A 27,226-nucleotide genomic window follows, 5' to 3' on the forward strand; every position below is an offset into this window, starting at 1 on the left:
CATACTACCCTTTGGAAAGAGTTCCTTAAATTGAGAGCTGTCGACTTTTGATCAATTCGATTACTTGAAAATAAGGGTTTTTTCACATTTTATTTAAAGGGGTTTTTATGGATACAAGAGGTTACAACCATCATGCATCGACACAGTAGTCCAAGACATATCTGAGCATACCATAACATTTTTTTAAAGTGTGCAGTACTGGGGGTGGGACGGGACGGCAAACAATGGCTACAAACTGTGTTTGTGAGTACTTACTCCCATTGAAGGGGTATAATTAAATAGTATGCAATCCATCTTCCATACCCCACTAAGACACACCTGAGCATACATTTAATTTGGGGGCGGTGGGCTATCAGGTAGTCTTTCTCGCTGGACAAGGGGGGAGGGAGTTTTTCTACAAACCCAACCTATGAAGCACTGGAAACATTGGGCCGGACCAACTCTGTTGTCCCACATTTCTAATACGTTTCGAAGTGCATCCAAGTGTTTTCCAAATTGGCCACCCTATCATAGACTAGAGCTGCAGATTATTATTATTTTTTTTATTTAAAAAAAAAAAAATTCCCATGGAGGATATGTACCATAGTTTGGACCACCACATAGTAGGGAGGGTTAGGTTGTTTCCATGCATGAGCTATTTTTCGTCGGACTGCAAGTAACAAATATGTATAGTTAATAGATATTCATTCTCCCAATAAAAGTAAAAAGGATTCTTTGGTATACAACAATGACCTCTGTCAGGTTAATTTTGTCGAGAATCTACGGCCAAAAAATCTAAACCTGGTCACAAGGCCACCTCATATGAGCCATGGTGCCTCTCACCACATCTCCAACATGCCTCTTGTGAGCTAAACATTGCATGAAGCCTATCTGGAGAACACTACCATTGCCTAAGTATTTTATAGCCATTTTCCTTATGTTATGTGCAAATTGTAGCCTTTGCTGCCTGTTCCATACATGTTCAAGATCAATCAGGAAAATATATATTTTTTAAACCTACGTTACTTTTATAATCTTTGTGACCTGGTCCGGGCTGCTTGTAACTTACCATTTGATTGCACCCTTCCCTGGCAGTAACAAGCATTTACAATGTAATGGGTCTTTCATTTGCGAGGAAATTTAATCTATTGGCATGGTAAATGACAGTGCCTTTTAACTGTTTTGATAATTAACACACAAATAAAAGGCATTGACATCTATAATGCCAATAGCTCAAACTCTTGTAAATGGGAGACCTATTCCATTTCAAAGAAGCGGCCGCCATTGTCCCGGGCTGCTTGGAAAGTGAAAGTGTGCCTTCCGCTCTGAATGTTGTAGTAAAGCATGTCTTGTCTGCAGTAGGAGAAATTAATTTAAGAAAATAGTGCTTACAGACTAAATAAGACCTACCGTGTAACTACTGAAGTCAAATGGCCAGTCCTCATTAGAGGTTACAAATGAAGACGAGGCGGTACTAAGGAGGGACTAACAAGCAAGCCTATTAACGAATCAGAAGCCAGTATTTACGAAAAGACAATGACACAAGCCAATGAAAAATATGGGCGGAGATACAAGTTCAAACTCTAATACAGCAGGTCTCGCAGAGCAGTGCATGCACAGCCCAGGCCCCACCTAAAAAACCAAAGGGGCTCATTTAACACAGACCTACTTGTTTCTGAATCGTAATTGATAATATTGTACTAAAAAGTTAATCCTGATCATTTTAGACACTGTTTGCAGCGTTATGATGCCTGACTACAGGTTAAAGAAACTAGTGTAATTTTAAAAATAAAAATGTCTTTGCAAGACCACACTGAGAAAAACACATACACCAGTTCTGCATGTTTTATTCACATTGCTTTCACATTTTATAGCATAATGATATTTCATAATATAATGATTTATTCAGAATGTCTCATTGAGTTAAACACTGGCTGTTAAGAAATGTAGAGATCTGCAGCTCACAAGTATACATTCATGCTACCGATGTTGGTAAATTGAGTACCATTAAAGTGGTTACACTAACACATGGTATTTTCTGCGCTTAGAAAGGCCAGGTGTGCAGTATGAAGCGCTATATAAATTCAAATTGTTGTTTTTGCTGATCTTTAAGGGGAGGGCTTAAAGATAATATACTGTATACATGCTAAGCGAGCAGTACTGCTCTGTGCTCCAAGAGTGATGATAATATTTGAAGAGAAAGTTGTGACGTCTGAGAGAGTAATTATGCGTTCTAATAACTTTCCAAAAGAAGAAAGGGAACTCATTGGCAACCTCTTTGTAATTAGCAGTGTGAACCCATGGTTATTTGAAAGAAAATAATAATAAACACTACTTTTCTCAGCCAAGAGGCCCTCCTGGCCCTTCCTTGTTATAGGAGGCATAATTATCATCTTGGTAGATCCAGCGCCTCGTGTGCGGCTCCTTGGAGCTTGCGACTAGTCGCACCTTCATAGATATGCCAGCGAACTCCAGCACCTTGTATCAGTGGGATTGTGCTTTAAGGTGAGTTTTGTAGGCATGGCACACACTTTCCAGTTACTGTGACATCAATACAGGGGCTGAGTCTACCTACACTTCATGTAGCTACCGCTTCCAGACATTAAATGCGCTTCCATCGCAGTCTATCACCCCAGCCTTGAAGGTCTCCGCAGATTTAATTCAAAGGGCGGCAGATGAAAATGCCAAGATAAAGTATGGCGCGCTTGCACCAGCTCCTGCTTCTTATAAAGTGCTGTCACCGGGGGACCATCCGTCTCAGCCTCCTCTTTTATCTTCCAGGTTACAGGCTGATCGGAAGCCATTCGGGAGTCAAGCTCTGCAGATGGACAAAGGTATGTTCGAAGGCGGGACATCATTAAATGGCAGTAACTTCTCAATGGGTGCTAATTGGAATAAAAGTAGCCTTCTTTTGGTCTCATTAAAATATCCCATGTTTGCCTTGATCAACTCAAGCACTTTTCTAATGGTCTACTTTGTTAGGGGAGATTGGAAGTGTTCTTCAGTTGAAACTAAATGCACCTTTGTCCTCTCTTGATCATTTTCTGCAGGGCGTAAATGATTTGTAAATAGATTCTACCTAACAGTGCACAGATGTGTGTTTGGAGTTCTGCATACTTTTTCTTAAATTGCAGGTTTTTTATTTTATTTATCTCCGGTCCTATACCATTTGACATTCGAAAGTGTACGCATTTTTGTGACTAAAACAAACTGTCGGCCCTCTTTGTCCACAGACCTTCATATGCAAGTGTCTTGTCTTGGGACACCTTTCATCACTGGTTACAGATAGATCTGTCTTGGACATTGAAGCAATTGTAGTCCAAGCACATGTGCATCACATGTCCAGTAATATACTTGGAGAAATTTAAGAGTTCCCAGAGGAGATATCAGATGACACTGGAAGAGGTGGAAGGAATCAGTGCACATACACACCGAACTGAAAACATTGCATCACAATAACCGGTCGAAAGTGGGGCTGACTGTAAACTGGTGTAGACAAAGGTGAAATACGAGTTTAAATGGTCTCCATGTGCAGGAACAATTGAGGTCTAGTCAATTTGAAGCTCTTCGTTGCATAATGCACGGCTTGTATAATTACAAAATAAGTTGCAGACATTCGAAGTTTCTTACTGTACATTACAAAATAAGGATAAATAATGTGATATATTAGTCGGTGTGAACAGTCTACGCTAATACCAGTTTGAAATGAGTTTACAAGTTAAAGTTTCAAGGTATTAAGTGCTCAACCCCCAATTAAGCATGAAAATGTGGCTGGTCAACACACTGTTAACTCAGACTTAGCTGCGCACAACATTGAATGATATCTATCGATCAAACACTTTTTTACTTTCTATACATGTTATTTATTCATGTTAACACACAATGAATCGCATTAGGTGCGTTATAATTCTATAAGCATGATTTCATCACAAATCCAAAAGCAATACAATTCAAGTTTTACATTAAAGGAAACATTAAACTCTTTTTTTCGTATGTTGTTATTCGCCCAATGCATTTCGGGACTATAGTAGGGTCCCTTCGTCAGGGGCAACGCAATGCTTCTAAGGCGATTCATTGAGTGTTAACATGAATAAATAACGGGACTATAGTAGGGTCCCTTCGTCAGGGGCAACGCAATGTTTCTAAGGCGATTCATTGAGTGTTAACATGAATAAATAACATGTATAAAAAGTAAAAAAGTGTTTGATCGATAGATATCATTCAATGTTGTGCGCAGCTAAGTCTGAGTTAAGTGTGTTGACCAGCCACATTTTCATGCTTACACTTAGGTTATTTGGGTATACTCTGTTAGTTGCAGCACACAGATCAATAGAACTGATCATAACTCATTTAATTTTGATAAATAGGTGTGCTCAGAACACAACAGTTTTGATTTCAAATACAACCCCCAATTAAGGCATGGTCAGGATATGTCAGGGTCTCATTTAGACTATTAGTCTCCATTTTCTCTATGAAAGACTCTTTCTAGTCGCACTGTTTTCACACCATTGCTCAGGGGAGAAGATCCTTTTGAGTATGCAATCACCGCACCTTTCCAGTTTGCCTTCTTTGCAACCCAGCTTCAACCGCTTGCCCTTTGCCCTTTGGAGAGCCAAGTTGTTAAGTCTGTCTCTTCGCTGGCTCCTGGTGAAGGAGAGAATTCTCTCTAAGTTACTATGCATCAGTCAACGTATCCTGCGGGGAAAGGGTCCGAAGTACTTACATAACCTATTGTCCCCCTTCCCTCCTAACAGGGCCTTACGATCCCGGGGATCGGGACCGGTTCAGAACCCAGTATTTAAAAGAGCAAGAATGGGAGGTCGATCCTTTAGCTCCTTAGCCGCTAAACACTGGAACGCTCTTCCACAGGACCTCCAAATAGAACAATCCGAAAATCGATTCCGGAAAAAATTGAAGACATGGCTCTTTCAGATATAAAGCCAAACTGAACCTGCTCTGATTCGGGTTGCCACGGACTGCATCAATAGCCGTAGCGCGAGGACACACTAGTTAGTGTAACCAGGCGCTTTACAAGCTAATTTATTATTAATATTATTATTGATCGTACGTAGACTTGCCCAGGGAGGAATGGGTAGATTTACCAACTGTTGCAACAGTATGCATATGGTGATGACCGCATCTGCCAACTCTCTTCTGGCATCTTTTGTCTGCAGGAATGTGTCCGCTTTATCCCACCTTCCAAAAAGGAGGACTAGAAGGAATGTGGGTAAATATGGGCTCTATGTACCAATGCTGTAATTTTACTCTGTGCGGTGAGACCTATGTCGAGGTTAAAAACAAGGGTGGGGATTGGTTTGGTTCTTTACATTTAGGTCCAGATGAAATGCAGCGAGATCCTTACTGACTGTTTAGGGTGTGAAACATCGACCGTATTTCTGCAGTGCAGGAAATCCCCACACAAATTTTTGTTTTTCTGGAGTATAGGAATTTCAAACATATACTTATTTTCAGGGAATACTGGACTATTATTCTTGACAATGCCCACATTCCTTCCAGTCCTTCACCAGTGACAGATTAGGGAGCACTTTATTGCCACATCAAGGTTCCTGCCCGTTTTGGGATTGAGGCCTCCTTGTATATTCTTTGTTTATCATGCGTAGGAGGAGCTTACGACACTCTTCGTTCCTGGGGACTGTTAGGCTTACTTGATTGATTCTACTTGGAGAATACTACTCTGCCTATAGAAGTCTCCTTGATATGTGAATGCACCAGTGGGTTTCGCATTGGTTGCAGTGTTGCCAATCTGTGGTTTTAGGGATGCAATCCCCTGTTTTCTCTGTGCGGATGCTATGCTAGTTGGTCATGCGCATAGCCCCTTACTACCTGCCCAAGAATTCTACTCATTTCTGCCCACTTGCTTTAAATAGTCGCAACCAAGTGACTGGAGGAGGTAGACTGACTAGGTTATAATTAGTACAGGTCAAGTACAAATTTCAAATGTAGTCAGTTGGGCCAGATGCAGCCTGCTTTTCGTACAAGTATTGACATTTTTGGGCAAATGGCTAATGCCAAAGTTGGAGAGGCACATCTGGTCCCTCAGGCTGAACACAATCACAAATCTCACTAAGGCTCACCTCTGTACCCTCCTCAGCAACTTCATCTGATGTCGTGGTTTCAGAAGGCGGGATATGCTGCTGACAGTCTCCACTCCTGTCTCCAAAGGGCAGTGCAGGAATGGTCCACTGCGGAGTCTAAGCTGCATGGATAAAACGGGGAGCATGCGAGCTATGGGTTCAAACAAGGAAAGAGCAGAGGACAAGAGGTGTTGGAGTGTGAAGAGCAGGCCACCCCCGCTGCTATCCCAGCAGCGCGCGCACCCTTAGCAATCCTCAGACCTCGGTCCCAGGATCTCACTCTCCCCAGCAGCTCAGCAGTGCTCTGCGCCTTGTGTCCAGCCAGCACTCCTGTGCAGGGTTCGAGGCTTCCCTGCTCCTTTTTAGGTCGAGGACTGCGTCGCACTGCGTAGAAGTGTGGGTAGAGCTCCAAGATTTAATGTTTTTAGGTTAGGGGACTTGAACCCACCCCTCTTCTCCATTGGCTGGCCTCGTAAATGCTGGCCAGTCATTGGAGGAGAGGGGCGTCACTCCCTTTAAGCCCCGTCTTTTTCGGATTCGGGGGCGTGTTTTTTGCGTTCTTTCTCACTGCGACTTCATCGGTCACTCAACAAAAAACACACCTCCGATTCTGAAAATGTCGGAGCTTTGCGGCAGCCATTTCTGCCCGACCGTGTCCGGCCCTTGCATCCATCCGCTTATTAATTATACTATTTGTTTTTTAAACCGATTCTCTGCCAGTATTATAGCATTTCTGATAAACGATTTGTGGAACGTCCGTCACGATTTGCTGCACCGTGGACGTGGAGGAAGAATCTTAATTATGTAGGTTAAACCACACATTCGTATTCTTAAGGTATGTGTTTTCTCGTGATAGCAATGAGCAGAGTGTTAGTCCAGGGAAACATTTTCTTATAAACTGCCCGTCTGTTTGTTGACTTGAATGGCGCCCACAGGGGGGGGGCTAGGGAGCCTTGCACCAGAACAGCCCCGGACAAACCGAAACCCACATGAAGGCAGGCACACCCTGCGGAGATGCACAGCAGCTCTCACTACTGTTTACCTTTCCTTGCGACAGCTCCCTGTGTATCTGCACTGCCAGTACCCGTGTTCATCAAGGTCACTGCTGCTGGAAAACATTTTAGTTATGAAGTCCAAAAGAGTGGATTAGGACATTTCATTTCCAACATTGAGGATCCCGGAAACAATCGAGGGGAAATTCTGGCTGCCCAGGAGGGTTGTGACAGCTCCGGCGATGAAAGGAGAAAATTGACGACAAGGTGAGAAGGGGTAGGGAAGGAGTGAGGGGTGTGTACGGGGCAGGAGAGAGAGGCGTGAGAGGGGGTGAAAGGCAAGTCTTCTCCGCTCCAATGACATCCAGAGTCAGCTGGAGCGCCATTGTCGTGCAGAGAGGAAGACGAGGGGCAGGCACTCGTTCATTGCAGTCTGCATTTTCTGGTCAACGGAACAACGCAGCAGGAGTGAAAGAGGGTGTCTATAACAAGAGGGGCAGGGACGGAGAGTGTGGCTCGCTCCCTTCGCGTTCCATCACCCGGAAGACACAAGCATGCTCTCACCAGAGACATCCGTGTGTCCACAGCAGGGTCCGTGCGCTCCCGCATCTGACAACGCTCCCGACCTCCGGACACCAGTGTGCATCGCACCGCCGTACTCCACATGGGCAGCATTTCCACACAGGCCGGCCCTGGGAAACTACACTCGGGGAGTAGACTCGTTATCTGGGGTGATTAGCTCCGATAGTAAACCCAGCCTCCACTACAAGGCGCTAGGAACTGGGCAGTGCTGTATTAGTAGCCTTCACAACCACAAGCTCCGGCGCACCACAGCTAGACGTGCACTCATTACAGTCTGGTCCCTCCTCGTCACTCTGTCACCCTGTTGTCACTGTCTCATCTTTCCTGCCCGCTTTGTCCATTCACCACAGGCAGCGTTTTATTTTCAAACCACAGAATACATAAAGCTCCAATGCACACACGTCACTACCATCAAAGAGTAACATTATGCCAGTGGTGTAACCAAACTTGAGGGGGGCCCCTTGCAAAGTAAATTCAGGGAGCCCCCTCCATGGTCCGGGGCAGTCCGGAGCTCTCAGATCAGGGACCCCTCCTCCCAAGCTCTACCCCCCTCCGCGGGGGCAGCGGGGGCTTTTGTTACTCCACTGCTTTAATGCCTGTCCTTGTCAGGTTCCTGCGTTTACTTTCATCTCGCTCCACTCCTCAAACTTTCAAGATCTAGAATTTGCTATCTGTTCATTTTATTAACATGATACATATATAATGCACATACGCATAGGGGTTTTCATCCAGCCCTTTTCATCCATTGATCTGTTGTTTTTGGGCATTCTCGTTTTAAATCTGCCTACTATAGCATTGAGCAGGGGGTCAGCCCGCTTCAGAGAGGGTTCACTTCTCTGAGGGACAGCATTTTCCCTTTCATGAGGAACATATCCAAACATAAATTAGTTCCCTTAAATGCCAGGGTCTCTTGTGGCAATGTGTGCTTTTCGGAACCAAATCATATTTTGTTTTTAGCCAATGTGTTTTAGATGGGCGAGGTCCAGCATCTGCCCCCAACAAAAACGTTTTGCAAAAACAATAGCTTTTGATAACTTTATTTCAGTCGGGAGGACCATAAAAGTGCAGATAAAATACATACAGAGCACTGTCAATTTAAAAAGAATAAATATCAATATTAAAGATAAAAATGGATTAAACACACAGTTATCAAAGACCAAGAAATATACAATTTGTGAATTAATACACAGGGAATATACAAAACTTTTCCTTCTGCGCCACATACCAAATAAAAAACGGGATACAGCAAACACTATTGGGGAAGAGGTATCGTACATTAAAACCCTACAGGCCTGGTTGCTGTGTCTGAACCCCAGGTTCCTACATAATGGGATCAGCCAGCATTTCCTTATTGCAAGATACGCTGGACAGAAGAACAGAACATGGCGGACATCTTCTTGTTTATAATTACAAGCCGGGCATGCGCCGTTCTTCAAGGGTGCCCATTTAGAAGTAAATGCCCTGATTGGTAGGCAGGGTTTGGGCGGGTCTGTCTCGGTGGATTGAATATCATAAACTTGGTCTTTTCCAAGTTGACCTCCAATCCACGCAGAGCGCAGAACGTTGCGAAACCGTCCAGGATATGCTGGATGCCCGATGATGTTTTGGATAACAGCAAAGTGTTGTCCGCAAACATCAGAGCGGGCACCCTCCCAGTAGCCAACCTAGGTGCGTCATTGTCTAATAGGCCATTTAAATGGTCCACAAGCCCATTTATGTAAAGGTAGAATAACGTGGGAGCCCAGACGCAACCCTGACGTACACCCTTTAGGACAGGAAAAGGTGGTGAGAGCTCTCCATACCTCCCACATCGGACATAGGCATAATTGCCAGTATGTAATCTATTTAAAATGTCCAATAAATAGGGCGGGAGGCCTAAGGATGCTAGGACTTGCCACAGCTTTTCCCTTGGAACAAGGTCGAAAGCGGCCCGTTCGTCAACAAAGACAAGGTAGAGACTACCACCCTCTACTTTTGCCGTTTTCCAGAATAGTCTGGAACCGGAATATTCGGTCCAGGGTTAAAATACCTGTCCTAAACCCAGCCTGGAGTATGGTGAATATTTCATTTTCCTCCACCCACCCAAGGATCCTGCCCAGGATAATCCTGCCCATTAGCTTTTGGGTTGTATCAATAAGGCTAATGGCCCTATAATTTGATGCGATTAACGGACAGCCTTTCTTGTAGATGGGAACGATCTCGGCTCCCAACCAAGTGCCCGGTAGGTCGATCCCAGAGAGGATAGCATTAAATAGGACAACCAAATATGGTGCCCATATTTTGGGTTGAGAGCGAAATAAATCCCCAGGTAGTTTATCAAGGCCGGGAGCTTTGTTTGGAAGTAACCTGGCTAGTGCAAACTCAACCTCCTTCAGAGTAATGGTCTCGGGTATTGCAAGATGTCACTCATCCTCTGCCTCCCAAGTGCCCTGCCGCCACTCTCCTCCAGGGCCCACGCCAATCGATACTCATGGCGGGGGTCCGTGGCTGCGAGCGGAGGAGGCACCCTAGCTTTGCCCGTGACCTGATCCATCGCACTCACCATGCTCCGGTCCTGACATGGTAAAAGACCTGAGAGGAACACAGACTCTGGCTCGGAAATAGCATATAATGCACCAAAGTGGGCCTCCCAGGCTAAAGGTGCTATATTCAGTGAGACGGCCAGACTACACCCACCCACCCCTGCTGCGACTGGTCCAGAAGGATTTAGAGTCCTTAGATGAGGGAGCTAATCTAAGCTCCTCCCACCTTTTCTCCTCCCAGTCCCTTTTTCCCATAGTGGTAGCCTTTTTATAGAGCAGTCGTGATGTTCTAATTCCGGCCCTATCTTTAGGTTTAAATGCTGAGAGGAGTTCTTTTTTTGCCTTCCTATAGGTGTCGCCATACCAGGGGTGTGTCTTGGCCCAGTGGGATTTATTCCCACTCACAGGGCAAAACACATCCACTAGAGCAGCAGCCAGTTGCTCATGGGTTTCCACAGCTCTACCTTGGGGGCCCAAGTCCTCCATCGCAGAAATCAGAGGTATGACTATCCTTTATATTTCAGCGAGTTTAGTGGGGGAGTCCTGGAAATAAGGCCATTTAACCCCTGCGCCTATTATTTGCTACCGTAAAAGGCAAGAAATTAGAATTTGGTTCGGGTCCAGGGTTTATCAACCCAAAATTCCCGGGTTTAAGTGTTAGGACAAGGGCTTTGTATGTAGCAGACCCCGGTCTATCGGGCTCCAACCTCCCATTGCACGCCCGCAAAGACGTCGCAAGGGACAATGATTTAATTTGGAGGACCAACGGGGTCCATGCCCTGACAGGTGGAATCTGTGGATCAGGAACATGCCAAAAAAGGTCCTCATCTTCCTGCTCACCCAGCTCAACATTAACAAGGGGCTCAAACTGGCAATTAAAGTCACTGCCAAGCACTATGACGATCGAGGGATCAAGTGCCTGAATAAAGTGTTTTAATACATCAATTGTTTCAGATTCCTGCCCGTATTTAACTGCCCGTGAATAAATATTTAATATGGCCACCTGATAGCAAACAAAACAAGCACCAACAAAGCTAATAGTCTGACTGCTAATTTCAGCCCCGTTGACTTTGCCAATGCTTGTTTTCATCATGGACTCTAAGCCTTTCCTTTGATCCTGGTTGTCTCCATACCTTGTTCTCTTTCTCATACTTGTCTTTCCATCACAGACTCTATGCCTGTCCACTTTATGTGACCCTCGGAGCTCCGCCCAAGGAAGGCCGTTTAAAGTCAGTCAGGAAGTTTTTTTTTTAAATCAACAATCCACATGCAACAACAGTTTTCCTAAAATACATTTCGGAAACCGAGTTTCAATCCGGTGTTGGACAACTTCTCATTTAAAAACATACTAATTTAAATGTACTTCACACTGTGCGCTAGATGACAACTGTACAGGAAGAATTCTTGAGACGTGCTAATTAATCTATCTTGCATATTTGCGCACATCAACGAATATTAATTTGTGCACGTTGCTCTAATAGCGCATCATCCGGGATGTGCACGAATTCAATAGTTTTTCACACAAGTGCAGGAACAAATGATGCCAAAGCTTGTTGCTCGTGGCCTTTGTCATCGTTCAACGTTGAAAGAATATATATATTTTAGCTGCACCTGAGAAAATGACTTGGTATGTAAGAAACCTTTGTTCTTTATTTTTTATTTATTTATTTAATGCGATTTTATATAGCGTGAACTTTACCCAAAGGTGTCGGAGCGCTTTACCTAAGAACCAGTTGCAAACATAAGGATTTAGGATTACATGCGTTACAGAAAAGATACAAACAGGAAAAAATGCAAATGTACAAGATGTAAAGTCACACAAGGAAGAGATACAAACAGAAAGAAAAATTGCAAATGTTCAAGTAGTAAAGTCACTCAAGGAAGAGATAAGAATGAATATACTCGAAGAGTCAAATAGGAATGGTAGCGAGTACAAAGGTCTACTGCATATACTAGTGATTAGTTATCTCTATATACATATATATATACACATGGTAGATTTTCTCAGGTCAAGACCCAATACAACCATTTACAATGCAATGGTCTCGGCATTATTAAAGGTAGAGCTATTGGCATTGCTCATGACATTTTCTTTCCATTTTCTTTTTTTTTAAAACCAAAATAAATGGTATTGTCATTTCAATGGCAATAGGTGAGCATTAGAGAGTAGTAGAGCGTATTCGCGGACACAGCCACACACACACAAACCGAGCTGCGCACACCCACCCGCCCCGCTCCCGCCCCCCAGCTGCTCCTCCCTCCCCCCTACAAATGCCGACCGCTGCACGGTCGCGCAGCGGACGCGCCCAGTTGGCTTGCCGCATGCGTGGCGAAGGCGCGCCCAAGGCAAGCCCATCTGCGCCTGTCTGTGCCTGGACCGTGCCCAGCACCAGACCTCCTGACACCCGCGACCACCACAAGACCAGACGCCACTACGACTCAAGCACCTTCGATGCACTCCACGCCAGCCAAAATTCCACCTGCTTCCAGGCCACACCGAGGCGCACCCACAGACCTTTCACCTGCCGAAACTGCAGCTACACCAGCCAACGCACACCAGCACGTCCTGCCCATCCCTACACTGCAGACCACAACCATCTCAGCTGCATATTGCTGAACACCCGCTCAGTCCACAAGCACGCTGTCGAACTCTGGGACCTTTTCGACAACTCCGCCCCGGACGTCGCCTTCCTGACTGAGACCTGGATGAACACCTCCTCGGCACCGGGCATAGCCATAGCCATCCCAGATGGCTACAAGATCACACGCAGGGACCGGAACAATAAGAAACCAGGAGGAGGAATTGCCATCATCCACAAGAACACCATCAGAATCTCAACCACCACTGAACACCTACACTTCCAGATCCACGTCAATAACAACACCACCCTCAGAGGAACCCTCATATACAGACCTCCAGGACCCCGATCACTCCTATGCGAATCCATCACTGACCTCATTAGCACGCACGCCAACACCTCCACAAACTACATCCTCCTCGGAGACCTGAATTTCCACCTCGAGAACACCAACGACAGCAACTCCACAACACTGATCGACAACCTTGCCAATCTCGGACTCCCAACAACTCGTCACGACACCCACCCACTCGCTGGACACACGCTCGACCCCATCTTCTCCGCCAGCGACCACGTCACCTTCAGCCACACCACCCAACTCCACTAGACCAACCACCACTGCATCCACTTCTCCTTCGAGAAACACCGCGCACAACCAACCGCAAATTATCGCGCACCGCAACTGGGAAAGAGTCACTGAAGTCGAGCTCACCACCACGCTTTCCCGTGACACTCCACCCGAGCCCTTCGAGACCAACGCAGCAGCCCACAGCCTCAGACAATGGATGGACGACTGCGCCAACACCCTTGTCCCGATCAAGAAACCCTCCAACAGGCGCACCAACATGAGAGCCATCTGGTTCAACGCAGACCTCCAGAACTCCAAGCACATCTGCATAAGACTCGAGAAACAATGGCACAATGACCAGACTCCAGACAACCACGCAGCCCTCATAAACGCCAGACGCAAACACCACCAACTCATCTGATCCACCAAAAGAACCTCCTTCAAGAAACGCATCGACAACCGCGCACACAACAGCAAAGAGATTTATTTTATTTATTTATTTATTTAAAGGTTTTATAGAGCGCGCAGTAACCCTGGAGCATCCCGGCGCTAAACCTGAGTCTCCTATAGTTTCAGCAGAGGAGGACATTATGGGTGAGGAAAGAGGAGAGTCTTCAGCGATTTCCTAAATTGGAAGAGATTTGGTTCTGTCCTCAGTCTTCGTGGAAGGTTGTTCCAATGTTTGGCCGTGTGGACCGCAAAGCGGCGGCCACCGGCTCTGGCTTTTCTAGCTCTGGGGACTGTGATGAGGTTTTCTCCGCTGGACCGGAGGGCCCTTTCCGTTTTGTAGGGGATGATGAATTCCTTAAGGAGAGGGGGACCGTTGTTATTTAGGGTTTTGTGAGCAAGACAGAGAGCCTTGAAGGCAACCCTTTCTCTGATATGGAGCCAGTGGAGAGCCTGGAGAGCTGGCTTAGCCGAAGATCTTGCGGGCGTGCCCGTGAGCAGGCGGGCTGCGGCATTTTGGACTTTCTGCAAGGTGTTGAGGGTGGCTTCAGGAGCTCCCAGGTAGATTGCGTTGCAGTAGTCCAATCTCGCCAGGATAAGGCCCTGAATCAGGAGTTTCTTGGCGTTCGCAGGAAGCAGGGGGAAGATCTTTCTACAGGCTCTGAGTAGTCCGAAGCATATTCCTGCCGTCTTTTTTGCCTGAATTCTGAAGCTCAGGTCTTTATCGATCCAGACGCCAAGGCTTTTGACCTCTTCCTTGGGCGCGGGAGGATCACCCAAGCAGCTGGGCCAGAGGTGAGGAGGCAGGGAGGTCTCTTTGTGGCCAAGCATCAGTATCTCAGTCTTTGAGCCGTTTAGCTTTAGTGAGGAGAGGTTCATCCAGCGGTGAACTTCAGAGAGACAACTGTGAAGGTCAGAGGGAGAGTGATGGGGGTGTGATAGGGTTACCACCAGCTGGGTGTCGTCGGCGTAGTTGACAATTGAAACGCCGAACGGACTGACCAGTTTCTCCAGAGGGGCCATGTATTCAACATTGTGAAAGAACTCGCTACCCCCAGCTCCAGCTCCAATGACGTACCGCCGTCACAAGAACTCTGTGACTCCCTGGCTACCTTCTACCATCGTAAGATCGCAGACATCCAAAACCGCTTCGACACTCGGGCACAGACGACAGGCGCCGACACCCCCGACCCAACACCCACCAAACGCACCAACCTCCTGCTCTCCTGGAACAACGTCAATGACGAAGACACCATTAAAATCATGAACACCATCCACTCTGGCTGCCCTCCGACCCCCACCACATCTTCAATAAGGCCAGCTCCATCATCGCACCCCAGCTCTGAAAGATCAACAGCTCTTCGAGACTGCCAACTTCCCAGAAATCTGGAAATACCCCGAGATCAACGCTCTCCTCAAGAAACCTAAAGAAATTCCGACCAATCTCCTTGCTCCCGTTCCTGGCAAAAGTCATTGAGAAGAGCGCCAACAGACAACTGACCCACTTCCTGGAGGAGAACACCATCCTGTACTCCTCCCAATCCGGCTTCCGCATCAACCATAGCACCGAGACCGCCCTCATCGCCGCCACCTACGACATCAGGACCATACTGGACAAGGGCGAAACCGCAGGCCTCATCCTCCTGGAACTCATGACCGCCTTCGACACCGTCTGCCACCACACCCTGCACACACACCTCCACGACGCAAGAATCCGAGGCAAAACCCTGGACTGGATCACCTCCTTCCTCACCGGCAGAACCCAGAGAGTACGCCTCCCCCCCCCCTTCCCATCCGAAGCCACCATGATCACCTGCAGCGTACCCCAGGGATCATCTCTCAGCCCTCCCCTGTCCAACATCTACATGGCACCGCTAGCCAACATCGTCCGAGCGCACCACCTCAACATCATCTCATATGCCGATGACACACAGTTAATCCTCTCCCTCACCAAAGACCCGGACATCGCCAAATCCAACCTCCACGAGGGAATGAAGGTCGTCGCAGATTGGATGAAGACCAGCCGACTGAAACTGAACGCAGACAAAACGGAGGTCCTCATCCTCGGCGCCACCCCCTCCGCATGGGATGACTCCTGGTGGCCGACCATGCAGGGAGCACCCCCGACACCCACAAACCATGCACGCAGTCTGGGTTTCATCCTGGACTCAATACTCTCTATGACCCAGCAAATCAACACTGTTTCCTCCTCCTGCTTCAACACCCTCCAAATTTTCTGCAAGATCTACAGATGGATTTTCACCGAAAGCAGGAGAACGGTCACCCAAGCACTTGTCAGCAGCAGGCTGGACAACAGCAACACCCTCTACGCAGGAACCACCACCACACTCCAGAAGATACTCCAACAAATACAGAACGCCTCCGCACGCCTCATCCTCGGACTCCCTCGCCACAACCACATCACCACCCACCTAAGAGACCTGCACAACAAGAGGATCACCTTCAAACTCCTCACCCACGCACTCCAAGCACTCCACAACGCCAGACCTGCATACCTCAACAAACGACTGTCCTTCTATACCCCGAACTGCCAGCTTCACTCCGCCGACCTCGCCCTCGCCACCGTCCCACGAATCTGACAATTGACCACCGGCGGCAGATCATTCTCCCACCTCGCCGCAAAGACATGGAACACCCTCCCTGCCCACCTGCGGCAGACCCATGACCTGCTGACCTTCAGGAGACTTCTCAAGACCTGGCTGTTCGACCAGCAGCTGCTTCCCCCAACCCCTTAGCGCCTTCAGACCCTCACGGGTGAGTAGTGCGCTCTACAAATACTTGATTGATTGATTGAGCAATGATCCCTCAACTCATCTTTATTCTAATTTTACAAACCGTGAGATTAAGGATGAGGAGTATGTGGTTGTGTGAGGGTGGACTGCAGGTAAGTGACTGGATGCCGATGGTTGCATTCTAGGGGAAGTGAGTACATACTGGGATTGGAGTACATGGATAGAGCGGGGGGCAAGTGTTCAAACCCTGAAAATTCATCTGTTTGTGAACGTCGTTGTCTGGTGTGATGGTGTATGTCCAGGGCTACACGTGCCTGAGGGGCGGGACGGGGGGGGGGGAGGATAGGGGGGGAGGGGACTGGGGTGCCAGATTAGAAGAGGTTACAGGGGAGTTGATTGGATGAGAAATACCATGCTGTGGAAAATAAGTGCTTGGATCATGTTAATTCCTCAAAACTCAGATATGCAGACTGCAAATAAAATGCATATAAGTATGTAGCGTCTTGTTTCTGTTTTATAAGGTGTATAAAATGAAGATATTATTTGTCCAGTTATCTTAGTTTTCGCTTTTTTGAAAGTAATGGGGTCTGCAGTTTTTGTTCTGAGCAGTTGACTTTATTGCCAAAAATATAGTTCTGCATAATTCACCTACTAGAAAACTGAGCAGAATTTCGCTCTTACAGCATTTCATGCCCATCTCTCAGGAATGCACAAGGTGACTCAAGCAGGAGTTACGAGTCCTGAATAATAAAATTCTGCAGGAATCGCTGCTTCTCTTTGCAAGCTTGGCTGAGCTGAGACAAGGCCGAGTGGGACAGCGAGTCTCACCGTCTGCACTTCTAACTGAAGCACTTTCCAAGCTCCCTCCGAACACGCGGACCTCCCCGAGTGGGGCACCTTCAGGTGCACGTCTCAAAGCGCTGCAGTGTTACATACCAGCAGCTTGCACCCCAAGGCACTTTGTATGATAGGAGGGAGGCGCAGATGCTTTTGAGGCCCCTTCTGTGGTACAGATTGTACCTGCACCCATTTTCCAACCGTAACCATGGCATCTGCTCCATGCAAATGAGGGAGCACTTGGCATTTGCACCCTTGCCTTATTACAGACACTGACACAGACCCAAAGCAGTTGTTGAGAGGTGCACTGGCTCAGTGTGGGCTCGCCCCTCCTTCCGAGGTCACCCTTAGGGAAAGGGGTGGGGGAGCACGCCTTTGTTGAAAGGTGGAGCAACCTTTTCAAACGACGATGTTTCATCAGTTTGCACTTATCAGCCGAGATGAAAGTGTCAGCCTGTGTTTGTACTGAAGACAGCGCACTTCTCTAATGGTCGACACTGACGCAAACCGGGACACCCCATCCATTGTGAGATTCTTGGGCACGGGGTGTTTACAAATAAATAAATAGAGAGCTGAGATTGGTCCATATAGATTGAATAGCCCAGAAGACACAGGTGAAGAAAAGTATGCACAGTGTTGGAGTGCTGCGGTGGGCCCAATGGAAAGGAATATGAGGCGATCCATTAGCATCCGTGAATGCCTCCATCAATAACTAGGAGGGTGCTTAGGCTTTAACTCCTTGAAGTGCCCGCCTTTATTGTTGCTCTCTCCGACATCTTCAGTCCGAAGCATCAGTTATCCGCCTAGGAAGTTATAAAGTGGGAAGGCATCTCTGGGTCTGTCATTTTCAGTCATTGCTTTGTGTTCAAATTCAAATAACTGTGAAAATGAAATTTATATTTGTGGTGGTCATGCTGAAACATTCAGTTATACCCAATGGCTCTAGAAAACCCAAGGGTCTAAGTGAGGTGCGTCTTTGGGTAGGGTTGTGCAAAGTTGCTGAACTTTTCTGTCATGAACGTCATGATCGGCGGGCAGACTTCTTTGTCAGCTACCGCGAATGGCCTCTATCGCAGGGACTTTCCGAGACTTACACTGGCTTAAGATAGAAAATCGTTCCAAATACAAAGCCCTCTGCTACATGTACAGAATTAATGCCGGTACAGTTCGTCTTTACCTTAGTACCCCCGTACAATCCTACTCGCCTTCGTAGATCATGCAAACAGGCAAAGTGTTTTGTCCCTAGGATCAAACTCACTCGTATGGGTGGTCGGTCCTTCGCTTACTTGGCCCCGTCCTTATGGAATTCTCTTCCACTCCCACTTTGTTTTGAACATAACTATGTAAAATTCCGAAAAAGCCTCAAAACGTAGTTATTCAACCTCTGAGTTCTGTCTTTCCGTTCTCTTTTTTCCCCGAATGGGTCTGTAGGCGCCGAGAAACCTCCGGGTAGCTGTTGCGCGATATAAATATAAATTTATAATAATAATAATAATGTAATTCTCGCAAATACCACAATTACTGCCCAGGTCGCAAAATTGTCTGCGGTAGAATTTTCCCAAGATACTTGTGATTATTTTAAGTTGTTGTGCGAAAAAAAGATAGCAACATTTTCATAGTTTCAAAGCTGTGAGGAGACCTGTTGTAAACTTAACCGGTGAGAAAATGGCCCTTCCATTTTCAGTGCTAACAAACACTTGCCAGGAAATATTGACAATTTTCGGAAGGAAAATGACAACAGAGCCTACATGTAGGAATCTATGGCAGCAACATGAACTAGGGATGTTTTGCTTTAGAATTCACATAGCTCTTGGTTTTCCCAAGAAGGCTGCGTAGCATCCGATTTGCATTGTTTCTCAAAATCTTGCCCAAATGCATGGGCAATGGGGATGATTGATGTAAGTGTATGTATATATGGGAGGGGTTGAATGAGGTTCAAAGATGTGCTTTAAACATGGTATGACAAACATTGGATCTGCTGAAATATGAACTGTTGCAGAGTGTGGGAATAGAGAACATTGTACATACAGTTTTCAGATCTGGGGTTTGAGAGGGTAGCTGTCAAACAGATCTGTTTGCAGTATTCATATAGTGACTTTTGTGTCTGCCCCTTTCAACTATTGGCTTTCCTCATCCATCCTCTTTTTGTCAGTAACTTGAGTCTTAGGCACACATGTCTTTGGCCAGCTTCGTAGAGTATTCATGGCTCATCTAATCCTATGGGCTGTTTCTTTCCTCCATTTCAGTGCATGCATTGAACTGCGTAAGGAACTTCTTGCAGCTGTAGCACCCTCTGTCTGTTCATGCAGGACCCCTTCTGTGTGTCTCGCTCTCCTGTTGTGACGTTGTATGTGTTAGCAAGTGACCTATTGGCTTTGCCAATTCTTGTTTTTTTATTTTTAACTTGGTCATCTGAATCATGCAGTCTGAGAGAATGAGAATAGTCCTATTTTAATGGCTTTTTGGAATTTCAATGGTTCCTAATCTGGGAGTCCAGTATTCGTGATCTACGCATGACTTTACTCGCTTAGTAAAAACTGGAACTGATGGTTGCAGAATGGATGTTTCCTAGAAGATTAATTATTTTCTTTTTCTTTTCCAGTCGATGCTGCGGGGCAGAGGAGGCTGCTACAAGCACACCTTCTATGGCATAGAGAGTCACCGGTGCATGGAGACCACTCCCAGTCTGGCTTGTGCAAACAAATGCGTGTTCTGTTGGAGGTATGCACACGATGCTTCTCTTAAGCACCCCGTGTGCAGCTCGTTTACAAAAGATAGCTCTATTTTCTATCAAATACAGTGTTCCTGCGCATGCTCCTTGTTAAGGAGGGCAGTAGATATCGCTTCCTGGGATGCTGTGTAAGCCATGGTGGTCCCGGGCAAGGAGTCGTCAGTGACCCCCACTTGCACCATCAGACTCCGTTTTGGGAGATTGAGTTAAGCAAATAGAAATGCTGAGCAGGGCGAAAACAACATGGAACCTGCTCTGTATTTCTTTGCCTCTATAATGGCGCTGCTTGTGTTGCAGTTTCACTCTAAGCTTAGAGATCTCCACGAGAAAGGTGAGGAGCTCTAAATTAGGCAAGGGGTCCTCCACCAGGGGCACGAAGGCTTCGATGACCTACCCGTCTGATGGGCTTCACATCAGGCTACGTGACTTTTTAGATCCTTCGCTTTGCGTATGAATGTTTTTGTCTAATGGCTTTGGGTTTATGATTAAAAGCAGAGTTAATTTGGTGAAACAGTTTATCATATTGTATTTGAAAGTTATTTGGAACTTGAATATTTGTTTACCACCTGTATTATGTCAAACATGGTGCGCATCTTCTTTAAATAGATTGCCTTTTCTTCTATCATTTTCTTTCCACATGGTTTCTAGGTAAACCTCAACATAATTTATATAAACATATTCGTAAAGTAAGGAAAACATGTTTAATGAATGGAATGATGGAGATACATTGTGGTAGGTATGATCCCTACTGGTTAACTGGCTCAGTAGTCCACTTGCATTGTTGAAAAGAAAGTGTACAATTCCATTTGGTAAGATGAAACATACTGTAGCCATAAATATGTGCATTTTTTGTGCTTGCTAGTTAATATTCAATGAAAGGTAAGGAGCCACTTTAGGTATATCTGTAGTTAGTGGCGGCTGGTGACATTTGATAGTGATGGAGCCGTAAAACTATTGCCGTACTGCACTATGGCGAACGAGCATAGCGAGCATGAACAACTTCCACTGAGTGGAAAGCCCCCCAAGTGGGTGCACACATGCTGTCCAAATACGACGCATGTATCCACAGCCTCATAGGAAATACCCATCTTTTACCCATATAACACATACACACTTTCCCAATATGCAACTATGGCACGTCGCGTTTTCGCAAGAGGCAGGCCATGTTTCACAGAGCCATACAAGCCGACCCTTGGACCATGGACCTTTCACACAGACCATACCTACTTCCACACATTCTATAACTTTCACACAATCCAGGTCTCTCTAAAATGCACTCTGTCAAGAGCACACCACCCACGTTTCCATGATTTCCCCCAAATAAGTACGATAGGTCGCTCAGCTCTCCGTCGTAGAACGTGTGCCACTCACATACCTCTTAAGTCTGCACTCATTACCCACTGCCTCGAGATGCACCTTACAGACCGTGTGTCTTTTACACTCCAATGTATGTCAACCAAATTCCATGTGCCCCTCCAGCCACCAGGCACACATCACAGGCCACATAACTCGCTCATTTTCTAATGTCTCACTCCTATCCCCCACAGCCACATATATTTTCCAATTAACTATACATCCATCAGATGTACCACACCAGGCACCTGAGACTCCTATATCCCTTCAATCACCGTCTCCCCATGTGCCACAGGCCGCCAATGAAACACATCGATGGTGCTCCTAAAAATGGCCATTTTACAAGACGGTCAGCTTAACGCTGTGGCACAATGCCGAGCTATAAGTGTCTGGCGCACTAGAGGCACATGCTCCAGTGCACAATCCTACATGTAGTCAACTTTGCAGGGGTAAGATGTGTAATATGTTTGTTACTGTAAAGCGCAGTTGTTACGCATCTTTGATCGACCGATTTATTGCTTGCGCAGCGCCAGGTTTCACTTGGTGTTACGATGTGCACAAAATCAGACCACTTTATAAGAGTAAATCTGGTTTTGTACCAGACATACATCTTTTCGTTTGTTCTACCCCAAACACAGCTCATTTACAAAAGTGATCAGTTGTTTGTTGCAAAGCCGTCTTGGCACTGCGCCAGGGTCAACTTTTGATGCAAAGTAGGATTGTATTTGAAAGTCTGTTGGTGCTGCATGTGCGCATTTGTGAGGTTTTGTGTCATGAGAGTGCTCGCGCAAACCTCTAGTAAATCTAAACCCAATCGTAATCAAAACTACGCAATACATTACATCTCAGATTTTCAATGCTGCGCCTTGTGCTATGCATTAAATACACTATTTGCTTTTCAGAATGAAAAAGGGACATTTTATATTCGGTAAGCGCCTAAAATGTTCTGTAGGTAGGCTTTAATTGGCCAAGAATTTCTTAATTCCAGATGTTGCTATCGTTCATTCGCTACTTCTTGTAGAGTGTTCTCCGTGTGGGTGCCTCGAAGGTGCTTAAATGTTGTGCTTGGCGCCTTATAAAAACTCTATATTCACATACAGCAATAACTCACTTAAATAGCTCATTCCCTCCTATTCACTGTCGCTCCTTCTCGTGATCCATCTCACCCATTCACTCCTTCACTCACTGTGAAGATGCTGACCCTTGCAAAACAGACAATGCAGCTAATTTTGGACAGTGACCCATGCTGGAGAACCCCAAGGGCACCACCTATAGGCTGCGCCAAACTACAATTAGAGGCCCTAAAATATTAATGCGGGGGGCCGCAGAGGGTTCTCCAAAGACAAAATAAAATGTTATCTTATCTTTAGTGTTGGAAAATCCTTGCACCCTTTCTACTAATAGAAATAATTCAAGGTATTGCTTAAACTAATTAGCAGTCGCAGCCGGCCAGATGGGCGGGTGGAGGGGGAGAAGAGGTGGAAATAGGGTCGTCTTGGGGGGGAATGCGGGGAGGGTTTGTTTAATTAAAAACATTTATAAAATAATTTAAAACTTAACTTACCATCCTGCGCTGCTGCCACCTCAGCTTCTGGATGGGTCCACCCTCCGACTCCCGCCTACCTTCCTTTTCCGAATTGTATTCCTGCATCGTCCTCAACCAGCAGGCAGCATCCCTCCCTCCTGTCTACCAATGTTGTGATTGGTGAGGCGCAGTGGAGCGCACCCCACCTGGGCCATTTTCTTTATGTAGGCTTCTGCACAGCAGCCTACATGGGGAAAAAGGGAGAGTGGGCGGTGTTGCTCGAGAGCAGGGGGGAGTGGCTTGTCCACTGTTGTTCATACTGACTGTTTGGGTGGCCTCAGGCTGCCCAGACAGTCAGTATGAACAACAGTGGGCAAGCCACCTCCCCCCTGCCCTCGAGCAGAACTGGCCACCCCCAACCAGGCACTTATGCTTTCTCGCCGTGCGAGATGGTAGTTATTACCATTTATGTTTCTGCCTTCTCACACTGCGAGAAAGCAGTGGGGCAACGCCCCATGCCCCAATGGGGGATCCGCCACTGTCTGTAGTATTGTGTGAGAAAGTAGATCATTAGTTTGGGTGGCTAATAGTTCACACAAGTAATAATGTCACTATTTTTGTTATGTCAAGTAAAGGTTTCAATAATTTAAAGCGGAGCTCAACTCCTGATAGAAGTGGCATAGAGCAGACAGTTATAACTTAAGAAAATATGTAATGCATATGTAATGCATTTACAAGTATCAAAACAGTTGGGAGGTAAAAAACACAACACAATAAAAATGCCACTCCAATTTAAAAAAAATAGAGCACATTGCCGGAAATAACATGACTCCAAAACGACAAAAATCCAATACGGGGAACCAGAGAAATATATTTTTTAAGATTTAAATAAAAATAGCTCTGAAAAATGCAAAGCACCAACCGTGGACAACTGTTTGCGCTAGAACGGGACAAGGGTAAGGTTTGAGGTCGACCTTAATGGAGTGCAAGTCCGATAAAAGGACACAGTTGGTTGTGGTCAGAGAGCTACCTTCGGACTTCTGATTTTGCTAAGCATCAGCCCCGGTGAAGCCCTCTACATTCAGACTTAGAAACCGTTCTGGAAGTTGGTTTTTCTTCTGCAGGGCTAACCAGCAAGCTGAGGCCGACCGGTAATTTGATGGCTGTGGCTTCGGCAGTGACCCTGTTTTCAGTCTGTTCTCCTGGCAGAATGTTGGTAAAATGTTTCTAAGTTTCAGTTTGGGCAGTAGGGGTGTACACTAACGGCCATCTGTTCTACGACACTACAGATGGCAACCAGGGAAACCCCCGTTAAGGAAACTGCTCTAGCTTCCCATCCCTCAACGTTGCGCAATCAAAACAGGATGCCTGCTCTTCAAATCCTTGCACGGTCAAAGGCCCAAATTCATTGACAACCTGATACTCAGGAAGACCCGCTCCCACAACTTGTACTCAGTTCACCTCTCGCTCCTTTCCACCCCCATGTTCAGGCGGAAACGTGTAGGAGGCTGCAGATTTGCAACTCTCGCCCCTAGACTATGAAACTCTTTCCCCTGGAGATCCGGCCATGCACTGACCTTCTAAAGTTCAGAAGATATCTCAAAATCTGGCTATTTGCGGAAGTCTACAACGGACGTCCCCATAGGTAATGATCAGAGCCTTTTCTTTTCTACAGCGCCATGAAACTACCCGGTGTACGTGCGCTTTACAAGTCATTCTTAACATTAACATTAAAACAGTAACATGAATATCACGTGGGGGTCAATATTCACTCCAGCAAAAGCCACCAGCATGTCCCAGTGCAAGTCCAGCTGAAAGTGGTCCGCTAGATTTTTTCAGGAAAGAGGTCTTGCAGCTTTTGTGCCCCTCTAACTTAACAGGAGGTCAGCCAACTGACCCTTGTACCCAGGACAAAGAAGTGTGCTCCAAGTAGGAGCAGGTCCAGCCTCTTAGATCTCCTCACTGGTCACAAGAACAGGTGCAGTCATTCTTTCTTCTTCCGCTCGTCCAGTAGTGTTCTGAAGAAAGTGCCCAAGGTTTCCACATTTGTGCCTTGCACTAGCCTGTCGGTGGAGTGACTCCTGGCCTATCCCTGTCATTTAGGGGAAAGTTCTTAGTAATAACCCTGTCCACTTTTACAACTGTTCCTGTGTGCCCTACTACGAGCAGTCCCTCAGCACCCCTCTCTGCCTAAAGTAGAATGGCAGAACCTTTATTACCCCGTGCAGAACTCCTGTGCTCACCATAGAGATGTATCCAGGGTAATGATCAAACCCTCCTCTGTGGTCACTCCAAACCAGTTCTCCCGGTTCTGGTGACAGCTCCTGACACTGGAATTAGTATCTGACTGGATAAAATGACAATCTAGGGGTAAGACCCAAGTGAGAGCTGCATCAGTCTGTGATGGGGTAGGCGTCCTTTGAATAGATGCAAGGGTCTGGGCACAGCCCGTAGGCCATCTTATCAAGGGAATGTTAGCTTCTCCTCACACCCAGGGTGTTTTACTTTGGTCTGTGAGTAAATTCCCACCTAGTCAAGGAGCTATTCAGCTCCTGGGTGACCATAAAAGCTCAAGCAAATGGACATTGAGAGGCTTTTGACAGGTAAAAGGTGACTTTTCAAAATTACAGTTTGTAAAATATTTCTTACAAATCCGGCATTATCAATGAATTGGATTTGTGATGAATATTTTTAAAAGTTCAAGGATTTAATTTTCTTGTGGCTCCTAGGTGGTGATAAATTTATTAGCTTTAATAAAGTATTCACGTTATTTTCTATATAACAGTTAACTCTGCTACAATGAAAATAGCTTTGAGAGGACTGTCACTGTAAAGACAGGTTTATCATTAAACGTCTATATGTCTTACTTTTATATAAGAGGCATCCTGCCTTATGGGTATTTAAAGCTTACTTAGGGGGGATTTACTAATACTTAAAATGGGGGGGTTAGTCCTGTCAAAAGTGATATTTTGATCAGATTAGTTGAACATTCCAGTTACTGATGATAGGTCTGAAGTGATGTTTTGCACTTTATTAGCTGGAACAGTATATGCCACAGTCCATTAATGACATTTACCTCGCTGGCATTGGGTACATTTTGTACCGTATACTAGGGTAAGTTAAGCATGCCTATTAGGAGTATGGCCAATTTCAGCATATATTAGGGGTAAGAGCACATACACTGGGGCCTGGTTAGCAGAGTCCCAGTATACAAAGTCAAACAAAACAGTAGCATCAGTCCCAAAATGTGGGTGCTAATGCCAAAGAGAGGCATTTTCTTAAGGATTAAAGTGTTCATTTAAATATATTTATTAACCATTTAGTATTGATTGTCAACTGCTTATAGTGAATGTCTCGACAATGGGTGACATACAGGGTAACTTGGGACTTAGATGTTAGTAAGTAAGTTAATGGGATGGGGGGACCGCCTATACTAAAATAGGCTCCTAGTCGGTCAATAATATGACTATTTGATATCCATATTGGTGTACTGGGCACTACTGTTGAGGTGGGATCGCCTGTATTTTATGATCAGGCGTGTCATGGTAGGCATTGTTGCGGCATCTCGAGGAACAGACTGCTTCAATGGGCTATGGGTCCACAATCTGTGAGAGGATTGAGGAATGTAGTGAATGCAGTCAATGCAAATACAAGTAAGCACACGCACATGTGATCCCTCGCACTCGGTCTGCTGGATCCTAAAATGGCGGCCTTAATAGAAATCTATTGAGGGTCTAATAGGCTAAATCTGCCATCAATACAGCGACCAGGTAACATTTCATTGTAACGGGCTTCAGAGAGAATCCAATGATTGTGGTGGTTGTGGACAAATGCAGATACTATTACAAATAAGCTTAATCCCTCGCAATGCCTGACTCCAAAATGGCAGCCGCAGTGAGGTTCTCGCAAGATTCTCTGCCAATCATGATTAATCCTGCTACCAGTATAGCCTAATACTCTACTAGCTCATCGCTCCCATAAGACTAGGCTATTCTATTGCCGCTTCAGAGTTTTTAGAGCAAATACTGTGCCTACCAGCATCTATGCAGTGCCTGACCCTGCTATGGACCCTACCATGGCATAAGATCATTCCAGGAGATTCCATTAGAAGATTAGCAGACCAGCAGGCCTCGCTAACATTTGGTGTTCTCTGTTCTAACTGTGCTTCATCGTCATTTTCAGTCTCAATTTTCAACTGTGCTACAGGCGTCCATATACAGCACAGCACTGGTGTTCTGGTGTACTGGTACTGGCATACTCATC

General features: G+C 46.0%; 1 protein-coding gene across 3 annotated transcripts in view; it reads left to right on the plus strand.

The window, feature by feature from the left end:
* The window catches only part of LOC147729693 (S-adenosyl-L-methionine-dependent tRNA 4-demethylwyosine synthase TYW1-like), a 683,091-nt gene that overhangs the window by 474,863 nt on the left and 181,002 nt on the right, over positions 1 to 27,226 (plus strand). For all 3 annotated transcript variants that reach the window (XR_015308342.1, XM_086954579.1, XM_086954580.1), the window contains 2 exons: positions 2,761 to 2,813; positions 19,957 to 20,075. Coding sequence is in view for 2 of the 3 variants with exons in the window: in XM_086954579.1 (XP_086810705.1) it covers positions 2,761 to 2,813; positions 19,957 to 20,075 (172 nt within the window). In the remaining variant the exon portion in view is untranslated. The remainder of the gene's footprint in view (positions 1 to 2,760; positions 2,814 to 19,956; positions 20,076 to 27,226) is intronic.

The sequence above is a fragment of the Lissotriton vulgaris genome, chromosome 2_1 (genome assembly GCF_964263255.1).
Source record: "Lissotriton vulgaris chromosome 2_1, aLisVul1.2, whole genome shotgun sequence".
NCBI lineage: Eukaryota > Metazoa > Chordata > Amphibia > Caudata > Salamandridae > Lissotriton > Lissotriton vulgaris.